Source organism: Delphinus delphis, chromosome 5, assembly GCF_949987515.2.
Source record: "Delphinus delphis chromosome 5, mDelDel1.2, whole genome shotgun sequence".
In the NCBI taxonomy this organism is placed as follows: domain Eukaryota; kingdom Metazoa; phylum Chordata; class Mammalia; order Artiodactyla; family Delphinidae; genus Delphinus; species Delphinus delphis.
Genome location: NC_082687.1, coordinates 26,256,496 through 26,269,054, shown reverse-complemented (window position 1 = coordinate 26,269,054; position 12,559 = coordinate 26,256,496). Strand labels below are relative to the sequence as shown.

Genomic DNA, 12,559 nt, shown 5'->3' with positions numbered 1-12,559 from the left:
TTCTTTATCTGTAAAAATGGAAGTAGTATTTGTAGAGTTATTGTGTGATTTAGAAATGATGTTTGACACATCGTAGGTGCTCTATAAATAGTAGCTATTCAAAATGGTTTAAGGTAGAATTTAAAAATGATATAATATCTCCTCTGTGGCTGTTTAATAGAAAACTCCCCATTTCCCAGCATCTCCACACATTCAACTGCTATGGAGTTATGTCAGATTGTTCAGATTTACTTTATTCCAGTATACAGATTTTTTTTTAACTTAGAAGTTTTGGGGAAATTTGGATGTAAATTCAAAATATTTAGAATCTCTATTGAATAATGCCTTTAAATAGTAATAAAAATCCATATGAAATGCATGACCACTTAATTCCATTCTTAAAACCATTCTTCTCCAGCTACATCCCTTAGCCTGGTAAAGCCTTAGGTATCTGCAGTGGCAAAGATCTTCCTTAGGATGTAAATTTCTAGATATTCAGCATATCTGTGAATGTCACAACTTCTACTTCTATGAATGGCCTCTTTTCTGTCAGGAGAACTCTCCTCAAACTCGATAATATCAAATCTCTCCAGAAATTTTACTAGAATTCTTAGCTTCCACCCAGTATAGTGACTTCAGGTCAAGGAGATTTTTCTTCTGATACTTAAAAAGAGCATGTTTTAATTTAGATAAGTATTTGTTTTAATATGTAAATAAAACCAAAGACTAATAACTTCATGTCCAAATGAAATAAATAAAATAATGAATTTGGATTCTCTTTGTATTTCTATTTGCGTTTTTTAAAAATTCCTTTTTGTAAGCAAGTAAACTTGGGCTATGATTCTCTGTTATGAAATATAAAGCCTGAGAAATTCACATATAATGGTAGAAATTGACATACAATTTTATAAATATTTTCAGATAGCAAATTTAAAAGATGAAGATTATTCTGGCTAAAAGAAATGATATTCATTAACTATGAAGGTTGAAATAGGAACCCATTTAGTAAAACACTAACTGCTCTTTCTGGCTTTCAGATATTAGTAATGAGGCTTAAATAATACCATACGTACGTATGTGTGTGCACACAAAACTGTGTATAAAATAGAGATGATATCAGCATAGTTATATAGGCATTTTAAATACATCTCTATTTGAAATCTCTTTTGCAAAGAATGGTCTTTTTAAAAAATTTACTAGAAATTTTAAAAATTGATATTAATTATATATCATGGATGTTTTGAAGCTGAAAAATGTCTTGGGTACCAAGACAGTCCCTTCTGAAGCAGTTCGTATTCTTTGCTCACAGGGAGCAGAAACTGATTCTGACCAAATAAAGTGGAAATGATTTTATTAGAAGGATATTTGGTAACTAGCTGAATTTAGGGGAGAACCCGGCTCAAAAGAAAAGACATGGGACACTTGAATGGATCTAGGTAGCAAGAACTACTTGCAACTCTAGTCAGGATGTCGCTACCAGGTTGACTGAGTTCCAGCAACCTTCTACATCTTTGTGTTTCTCGCCTCAAGATTCAAAATCCTGTGAGAGAGGCCAGTGGCTTAATTTGGGTCACTGATCCACCCCTTGGCTAGGGAGTCTTTGAAATCAAGTCCCACCAAGATGACACACAATGTGCCATTTCCAAAAATACTTTGGAGTCTGTGGACATGAAACGAGATGCTGGGTGGACCACATCCAGCCAGAGCACCTTCGTCTTCCAGGTGAGGGAAATAAGGCCTAGGGAATGATGTTCTGCATTTCTGTCCCAGCTGGGTTTAGAACTGAGATGGCCTCCTCACATGTACTTATTTTCATTGTTTAAATCAACGTTCTAATTTTTATTTATTTATAATTTTTTTGCCCCAGTATGCTTTCTTCACTCACAGGAAAACATGATGGCGCCAAGGCGTAGACGTACAAAGGTGGCAGTGCTTGTTGTTGTTTTTTAATTGAAGTAGAGTTGATTTACAATGTTGTGTTAGTTTCAGGTATACAGCAAAGCGATTCAGTTATATATACATGTGTGTGTATATATATATATATATATATATATATATATATATGTATACATATAGATATTCTTTTCCAGATTCTTTTCCATTATAGGTTATCACAAGATATTGAATACAGTTCCCCGTGCTATACAGTAGGTCCCTGCTTATCTATTTTATACACAGCAGTGTGTATCTGTTAATCCCAAACTCCTAATTTGTCCCTTTCCCCACCTTCCCCCTTTGGTAACCATAAGCTTGTTCTCTGTGTGGCAGTGCTTGTTTGAGGCAAGGTTGGATTTCCAACCCCTGTCCCCTCAAACCTCCTTACCATCCCTCATACTGCCCTTTTGGGTACCATCTGGGTGTCCCCTTCAGTCTCCTCAAACTCAAGTTATCTGAACCCAGACTTATTATCTTTCCCCAAACCTGTTCATTCTTTTGTGTTCCCCTCTTTAGCAAATTACCAAATACCCACTCGCGACTCCTGTTGTCACCCTAGCTCTTCTCTTTCCATCAACCCGAACATCCCATCAGTCACCAAGTAATCGGTATTTTTATCTCCTAAATATGTATTGAATCCACCTACTTCTATTTATCCCCCTGCCTTACTTCAGTTCAGCCCCCGTGTCCTCTCCTTTGCGTGAACACCAGAGTCTCCCGTTTCTTCTCCCTGCTCCCGCTTCTGTTCTCTTGGATCTGGTGTGAATTTCAGAGTCAACAAGCTCAAGCATGCTAAATTGAAAGTCTTTGTTTTTTTATGACTTAATTTTAATTCCTGGCCCTAAGCCTTGATCCTCCCTAGTGTAAAATTCCAATCTCATCCCTCTTAGGTAAAGTCAGTCCAATTCAGTGATTTGTCAGGTTCTTCAGATTCTAACACTTCCCCTCACCCTGTTTTCCCATGTAGAGGCAACACAGCATGGGTGCAGGGTAGAGGGAAATAGGGTTACTAGGTTTTGCAAATAAAAATACAACATACACTTCAATTTGAGTTTCAAAAAAAACAAAGTTTTTTGGTGTAAGTATTCCCATGCAATATTTGGGGCATAGTAATAATACTAAGAAAAAATCATACGTGGTTTATGTGATATTCAAATTTAACTGGGTATCCTGCCCAGTTTTATCTGGCAAACTTCGGAGTGGGAGTTTGTCAGCATTTACTCCCTGATCTTAATCTAGGACCTTGTGATAGACATTGAACTTGCCTCCCTGGTATCCATTTCTCCCTCTTTGCTAACATAACTCCAGTTTCATTTGGGGGCAGCAGTGTGCCCCCAAACAGGCAGGATATTTGTTTTTCTAGTCTCCTGCAGCCAGGGATGGCCAAGTGACACAGTTCTCACCCATGGAACCAAAGTGGAACTCCAACAGAAGTTGCAGGAATGCTTTTGTTTTCCCCAATAATGGAGAAAGACACAGCTGATGCCACCGAACTCTTGCCTTTCTTCTTGCCTTGAAGGTGGACATGATGTCTGGAGCCGGGGCAGCCCTCCAGTGACCAGTGAGGGGAAGGATAAAATAATCCCAGAGGCATGAGCCTTGAACTTGCCAGGCCATGGAACTTGCCAGCAGCTGCCTACCCTTAGGTGTCTTGTGCTGTGAGAAATAGAAACCTCTAGTTTTGAAGGCACTGTGAGCTGAGTTTTCTCTTCCTTGGAGTTGAATGCATTCCTCACCTATGGGATGCTGTCCAGGGGTCCGTCACTGATGTACTCTATTCATACTTTTCTGTCAGCTCTGGAAATATGCTGACCTGACTCTTTCAGTAGCTCCCCAGTGCTTCTTATCCGCAGAGTTACAGCTGTGTCCCCCTTCCGTCCCCAGTGGGCAGCGCATCGACAGCCTTTTAGCACACATCCCCTTGCTGTGGCCAGCGACATTGTGGCAAACATACCAACCCTCTCTTCCCATTAACTCTTATGTCACACACTCGGAGCCCGCTAGACAATTACGGTGTTGGGCCCGTACCATTCAGAGGCTATGGGACATTGTGCGGGCTGGTTCCAATCCTCTTCTGCTGAGAAAGTCTCTGCATTGACTTTTGCTGCCTTTCCATGCCCTTGTGTAGGGGCAGGGGGGTGGGGGGAGAGGAAAGAGGACCTGGCCCTTCTGAACATCTCACTGTTTCCTTCTCCACACTCTCAGCTAAAGGGCAGAAACAAAAATCTGTGATAGCTCCTGTCCTCTCCACTTCAAATATTTTTGGTCATCATTTTGACAAGATGGTGGTTTTTGACTTTTTGGCCTGGGACTGCAGTTTCCTTACTCTCTTTGGGAACTAGTTCTATAACAACAGGTGGCTTGTACTGGCCACCAGGTGCAGGAGGAGGAGGGTTGCAGTTCAGCTGGGACATTCCTTCCATATGATTTTTCTAAAAGACAATCTCTTTGACTCATTTCCCTGACCCAAACCCTTCTACGGCTCTATCCCACTCTTAGCTTGGAGTCCAAACTTCTTACCATGGCTTTGAGGTGTCCATGATCTGGGTCTTTCCCCCCTTTTTTTTTTCACTTCCCTCTCCCCACTCCCTTTCTCACTGTAAGTATTTTGTTCTAGACCTAAGCTGATCCCCTGAGTAAAAAATTATTGGCGATGGGAGCTGGGCATTTTTGTTGCATTTGTTTTTTAAACTCTGTAGGGTGAGTCTATTGCAGGACTTAATGTTTCTCAGAGCATCTTCACATACATAATTTTGCTTGGTTCTTAGAAGAATCCTGTGATGTATGTAGGGCATAGATTAATACAGATTAATATACACATTTCACAGATGAGAAGAAATGAAGTCCAGAGAGGTTAGAAAGAGCTGACCTCAACCTTGGGTGTTCTAATTCCAGACTGTCTCCACTCCACACTGAAATGCTTATTGATAGTAGTAGCACATCAAGTCAGTTCTAAATATTTAATTGTCTCCTATTTTAAAAAATGTAAAATAATTAGTATAAAGGTATATCATTAGGCCTCTTGCTTAGTGTAATAATAGCCACCACAGAGCTGTTATTCCATAACCCTGTTTTATTTCCTATATAGCAATTTTCATCGTCTGAAATTATTTATGATTTGTTTGCTTATTTGTTGGTTGTGTTCTCCCACTAGAATATACACTTCACAAGGGCATTGAGTCTATTTGGTCTAGAACAATGCCTGGCACTTAGCAGGAAACTCAGTAGCTATTTGTTGGATAAATAAATGGGCTATTCAATTGTCATTTCATCTCCTTGCGTATGATTTATTATTGTTAGAAGTGAAATAGTACATAACAAATCATTAAGTTAGTCCTAACTGAAAATAATTTTTAAAATATATTTAGCAAGATATTTCAATAAACATTTTCTGCGTAAATGAATTAATGAATGAATGAACCTCCATAATATACAGTGAAACCACTTAATAGAGCTTTGTTTTGATATTCGACAACACATTTAAATTTTGCTTGCCTTACTGGTTTTTTTGTTTTGTTTTGGTGGGTGGCTAACGTATTAAGTATTTTTGGATACTGTCAGTTGCTATGGTCTGAATGTTGTGTTCCCTAAAATTCATGTACTGAAATCCTAATCCCCAAAGCTGTAGGTCACTGGGGCTTTTAGAAGGTGATTAGGTCAGGAGGGTGGGGCGCTCATGAATGGGATTAGTGCTCTTATAAAAAAGGTTCCAGATTATTCCCTAGCTCCTTATACTATGTGAGGATATGACTAGAAAATGCCGGCTGTGAACCAGGAAGAGGGCCCTCAGCAGAAGGCGACCTTCCTGGAGCCTTGATCTTGGACTTCCAGCCTGCAGAACTCTGAGCAATAAATTTCAGTTGTTTATAAGCTACTCAGTCAGGGGTATTTTGTTATATCAGCCCAAACAGACTAAAACATCAGTCAGCTAGCTTATTTGTCCTTATCAAAGGGAGCTCAGCTCTGGAACTGATATATTTATAATGTAATTTCACTAAAATTACTGTATTTAGATAGTTCCTGGCATCTTTCATTAAACTGAAGTTGTTCAGTTATAAGTGTTTGAGGTCAAGATTGTTTTCAGCGCTTCCACTGAGGGAAAAAAATGCAGTGTGATTCAACTTTTAATTATTATAAAGATCAAAACACTGCACAGATTTAAAGGATTAAAATAACGTGTTCAGTGTTCTGTTCTTATTCCCAGTTACCGGAACTCGTACAAGAAGAACATCTGTGTGGACATGCTGCGAGATGGTTATCATAAGTCTTTTAGTGAGCTCTTTGCTCTGATGGAGAAGTGGGATGCCCTGAGGGAGGCTGCAAAAGTAAGGTCCCTCTTCTGGCTGCAGAGACCCCTGGAAGAGCAGCCTGACAAGCTGGATCACTTCTACTACTACCTGACCAGGGCCGAAGCAGCTGAAAGGAAAGGTGAGTGGATGGATTTGGGGAAGCAGCACTGCAGAAGGCAGAACAGTGAGCACCTGAGGGAAGGTTCCAAATTGTTTCAAGTATGAATTTAAAACATTGAGACACCTTAGCACAATTCAACCTAGTCAGCTAAGCATCTAAATGGAATAAATGGTAGAGAACGCTGAATCACAAGGCTAGCCAGACACACAGCCATCCTGGTGTTGTCACTCTAAGCCAGGGAAGACAATGAATAGCACCTAATAACATCTCCAGGCCTTTCCAATGTATTAAAATCTTTGGTATCATTAATTATACATCTTTCCATAGTTTTTTTTTTTTATGTGTAATCTGATTATTGACTTTCACTGAGGAGACACTTTCAGAGTACTATAACTTGACAGTTATACTTATTTTCTAGTATTTGTATAATGTAATTTAAAGATTTTATCCATAAGTTCTATAGATTTCTATCAGAGAATTTTTATTAGTGAATAGTGAGGAGACATAAAAAGCCTGCAATTTACAATTACGAATAAAATTGTTAATTTTATATTTTCCATCACATCATCTCTAATAAATTCCTTTTTTTTTTTTTTGGTAGCCTGAAATTTTCCAGAAAGTCTATATGCTTCAAGTATTGAAGAAAATATTTTAATCTCTACTATAATTATACCAATATTGTCATAAGTATTTCTTATTTACATATTCATAATTGGTCATTTTGTATAATCAAAGAAAGGAAATCCAAAAAGTTGGCATATAAATTTGGTGTTTTCACCAAACAAATCCTTTTGTTCAACTTTTTGTGTGAAAATACCATAGGACTCAAAAAGAGAAGCTCAGGCCACAACATGACAATGTCTGTACTTCATTTCAGGCCTTTCTATGGGAAAATAGAGTATTAGACAATGTTTTGTTAGCCAGTGCTGCAATGTGGAAAATTGATAGGGACATAGAAACAGCATCAGAGGGGTAGCAGAAGTCTTTTACCCTCTATAGTGGAGTCAATATACATATTTCCTATCTGGTTGTGATCTGACTTACAAATATGAGATATACAAAAGTCCTAACAACACCACATGTGAACTAGAGTGTGTGTGTGTGTGTGTGTAGACAAGAGGTGATTATTTGATTATTTGTATAATGAAAATTATTTAACTGCAGAACTGACTTTAAAAATAGAGTCCTTTGGTGAATTTTAAAGTGTGATTTACATATAATTTCTCAAGAAATTAACTGTTTAAAATGCTATTGTAAGAAAACCTACATTCTAGTGTCAGCCCCAAACTCTGAAATGATATTTTTACTGAAAATAGAATTGATGCAGATAAAATTTGCTCACAGTCATTTTCTAAGGTGAATTAATCACATTCACTAAATGTTTTAAATAGAAGCATTCATTTTAGTAGCATAATACGAGCCAAACACATCACTAGTCATAAAGTGTCATAAATATGAGAAACTTGTCGTAAAGCATTTTGTAATTGTAAAGAAACTAAATGCTGAATAATCTGAAGGTAGAAAACTTTTAATTTGTAATCTTTTATTAAAGAAAAGTAAATATACATATAAAGTAAAATGATTCTCCAATTCCAAATATTTTAAAAGTCCAAACTTTACAATAGCCAATGTCTTATACACATGGTACAGGTAATGAAATATTTTCTTTACTGAGTGGTTTATCATATATTCATGGTAACTGAGGTTACATTTGTTAAATGGAACAAAATTACCTCTTGCTCAGGACAACTCTTCTGAAAGGTAATCGACTTCAAAAGGCAGTGGCTTTTGCCTGGTTAAAATACAGAAAGTTAAAATTATTGCAAAAAAGTATTATTGGAAATACTTCAGTTGAAGGACATGTAAATATTTGTATGCTCTTTTTTAAAAATGAGTATAATTTTTTCACATTTAACACATGAGCTTCATAGGAGAAAAATTGTGATTGAGTTAATAAGCATGTCCCAGAAAATGGTGTAGGGGATATGCACAGAAACTCTTATTAACTTGAATTAATTTTAAATCTTAAAACCCATACACACACACACACACACACACACACACATACTTAATCTAGAATACAGAGATCTCTTAATAGTGCCTTGAAGATTTCACCCCATATGGTTGTGGAATCTGAGACAGTTATCTTGAAGCAGCATATCTCTGAGTATTCTCATTGCTTTTCACTGGAAAGACCATCACTCTAGGGTCACAGTGAAGTCCATGTAATCAAAGCTGTGGCACTAACAATAGTCATCTCAGGTCAATTCTGTCCCTTGAGACTTGGCAGAGCAGGAACCTAGAGTTATTTAAATTACTTTTCAAAATAGCACTTTCTGTTTTATAGCAAAGAAGTGTTTAAAGTAAGGCAGTCATTTCTTTTTGGATTATTTTCTATTTGTTAAAGTGTTTCTTTGTCCCTGATAGCATTTCTTATATTTCCCATTGTTGTGAATCATCTCTGTACCATCTGTAACATTATGATTAGGGCCTTGTGCCCCTTGGGACTGGGGAAGAGATGGCAATAATGGTAATGGGTAGCCAAATCAATAGATAATTCAAACATGATTTACACTTGACTTTAAATTATTGTTAAGGGTTAAGCAGCAATTTTCTTTTCTAATAACATTTATTTAAGATACCCAAAGTATGTTCTACTCAAGCAGAGTCCCACAGGATGTTTATACAGTTTATGTAAAGCAAAAGTAATTGTCTGGTGAAATAAGTTTGAGAAACAACCAGGTGAATTAACATATACATTAAGCAGTTTGGTTTATTGCAGGACTTATCAGAGCCTTTAACATGCTCATGTATATTGTGTGGTTCACTGAAAGAGGGAAATTAGCAAGAGCATTTTCCAAATTTATTTCATCATGAGATCTCCTTTTTAGGTAGCATAATGAATATTGGTCTCAATAATAAATCAACAATAAAATTGATTTTCATCTTATAAATATACCTGCTGACAATTCAGGAAAGTGTTCCGCAAGCAAGGAGAAAAGACTGCTTAGAATGTAAAGGGTACAGACCATATATTTGGATTATTCAAAGATTCAAAACTTGATATAGTCCTTTATACTTAATACTCTGAAAAACATTCAATTTTTCCATAGAAAAATAGCTTAGCTGACAAGTAGTCTTTAAGTATGTAATCTAAATAGCTTATATAACTCATTCTAAACAGAACCAAAAACTTCGTTTATGAAATGTTGGAAATGTTTTTCTATTAAGGTTTAATTACTGAAAAAAGGAAAAATTATTTCAGGATTACATATATTTTTAAAAATCTCTTCATGTAACTTTTTAAAATGGAAGATATGAAATGTTTTATTTACAGGTTTTAAAAAAACAGCAACCCTCTAATCATTAAATATGAGAAAGAATATAAAATGTTACAAAACATATTTTAGTGCTCTATTCATATTAGGCAGAAGGTTCAGAATGGAAAGATAAAGCATAGGAGAAGTCAGTTCCGAAATGAGAGTATTCGTTTTAAGTAAATAGCTCAGGGTACCCTCTACTTTTCACCTAGGCTATTGCCTATTGTGAATACCTTAAAAAGCAGAATGGTCTCCAGAATCCCCAGTGCCTTCAAAAATGGGAGATAGGGAGAACAGTTTTTAACTTTAATTTCTAGGTCTAAAACTTATTTTGAGATAAATCTTCATTTCCTATGGAATTATGAAGCAATGTCTGTTAGAACATGACATAGGTTTTAGAAATTTCTTTGGAAACATTGGAGTGACTTATGTACAGTTTTTGAAAGTTAATTTTTGTGGTAATCAGCCTAATGTCATTTTTTCTGAGCCTTTTGATTTTAATCTTATAGGAGTATCAGTGGGCAATATACAAATGCTTTTCATAATTGTAATTCTTTCAGGAGTATATAGGTTGACTCTTCAATTAATATCAGTTAATTCCAATAGATAATTATTGTTGTTAAAAATCCTTGGAAGGGTAATCCAGAGGCTACCACACATTTACTACTGTGCTTTAAGCACAAATGCAAAGAAACATAAAGGTAATGAATTTGTTCATATCCACCAATAGAATGAAATTTACGAGGGTGAGGCACAATTAAACACAATTTTTGTTTAAGTTTATGACTGATTGCAGTGGAGTTTATAAGACTGATTCACAGTTTATTAATATACTTTTTTGTGTACAAATAGGTCAGATGCCACTTTAGGAAAATAAAGGGGGGTTTTAATAAACTGACAACTAATAAACTAGTAACTGAGTGAGAAGGATGACTAATATTAATGCATTTTCAGCAGAAAAAAATACTCATAGAAAAGATAAGCATAGAAATCCACTTTTTCTTAACATTGTTGGTAACTTACATTGTCAGAAACAGCACTAGAAAGTGTAAGGAGGTTATGTGGTCATTGTGATCATCATTTCTTCTATCTATAAGCTGCATGCTTGCCTTTTCTTCTGGGTGAAAATACCTTGCTATTTTCAGATTCCATCTGCCTTCTTCATTCATCTTTTAGCCATGGTTAAGAAACATTGCTTTCTCTGGAATCTCTAAATAATTTTCATATCCTCAATGGGAAAATACTTGCTGATACCACATACTCATTTCTTCCAAAAGAACTGAGCACATTGCTGGTAGATATCATTCTGGTTTTTTGTGTTATATAAAGACTCCTGTTTCAACCAAAGAGTATGTCAATTTCTAACAGGGTCTAAGCTCTCCGAAAGAATTCTGTTGTTTTTCTCATGTGCACATCCTTTAATTAATGTAATTATTTAAATAGTTAAAACATTAATTTTTGCATTTCCATTTTTTAAATGGTTAATCATGCTTTTAAGGAAAAATAGAAGATAAATGTCACTATATTCGTTTGTCATTTGAAGGGATGTACCTTGAGACATCTTTCTAATGCATTTTATGATGTTTTTCTCTCTTTGAAGAATACTTTGAAGAGGTCTATAATAACTTGTATGCTCTGGCCTGTTACTTCAATAATTCTGAAGACAAGTGGGTAAGGAACCACTTCTATGAACGATGTTTTCAGATTGCTCAACTCATCAAAATTGACGGTGGGAAGAAGGAAGCCGAGGCGCACGCACACATGGGGCTGCTCTTCGAGGAGGATGGTGAGTAGCCATTTGTCAGGCTGCTGCGGGGGCTTTGAAGCATCCCAAGTCCAGGCAACCAGAAAGCACATGGGGGTAGAGAAAAAGACCCGAGGCTGAGTAGAAGAATGTGAGTTACTGGGATTAAAAAGCAAAAGGGGGCTTCCCTGGTGGCAGTGGTTGAGAGTCCACCTGCCGATGCAGGGGACATGGGTTCGTGCCCCGGTCCGGGAAGATCCCACATGCCGCGGAGCGGGTGGGCCCGTGAGCCATGGCCGCTGAGCCTGCGCATCTGGAGCCTGTGCTCCGCAACGGGAGAGGCCACAACAGTGAGAGGCCCGCGTACCGCAGGAAAAAAAAAAAAAAAAAAGAATAGCAAAGGAGTGAAACTTTGGACTCACCCTCCATATTGCTACAGTCATACCTCTGCTGAGTGCTCAGCCTAGAGTTCCCAGAAGCGTCATCACAGAAGGAAAGCATCTTCCTCCAGGCCTCCACACACATCCTTCGTCCACATATGTGCTGCATTGTTTTGAAATGCTTTTCCTTTCTTACAGACCTGCTTGTTCATTTTAACTTGATTTCTCATGTATGAAAATGGGAAAAAGGAAGGGCACACTTTGTGATTTTCCTAGCATCCCAAGTCCCATATATATAACCTATATAACTCGGGTACCACCCCATTGTGATTTTTTAATAATTTCTGAAGGAAATGTTCCTTTAAAAATAATGTCATTCTTAATAATGTTATCTTAAGACAAGCCAAAGTCTGAAAGGACAACAAAAATTCATTAGAAACATATTTTATTTGGTGGTTTAATAAGGATTGCAAACAGAAAGTTAAGAATTAAATTTATTTATAGAAGGATAGTGGGTAGATAGTATGCAAATAAAATATGTGAGAAGATGAAAATATTTGCTCAGAAATAATTCTGTTTCTTCCCTCAGAACACTGTCTCATTTTCCACAAGAGTTTTGACTTTGGCAAAAGAGTTAAATTAGAAAATATTTATTATCTTGTGGCTAGAACTGCATAGGGCTTTGAGAAGGGAGCGGAAAAGGTTTTTGTGCTTCAGGAAATTGCACTTTGTAATCTACAGCACGGTCGATGCTGGAACGTGGCTGATAGTCAGGGGCTCTCTTGAGTGAT

General features: G+C 36.8%; 1 protein-coding gene across 1 annotated transcript in view; it reads left to right on the top strand.

Moving 5' to 3' along the window:
- Positions 1–12,559, top strand: part of TTC29 (tetratricopeptide repeat domain 29) — a 255,509-nt gene that overhangs the window by 34,348 nt on the left and 208,602 nt on the right. Inside the window, exons 5-6 of the mRNA XM_060011639.1 lie at positions 6,119–6,342; positions 11,245–11,430. Coding sequence (XP_059867622.1) covers positions 6,119–6,342; positions 11,245–11,430 — 410 coding nt within the window. The remainder of the gene's footprint in view (positions 1–6,118; positions 6,343–11,244; positions 11,431–12,559) is intronic.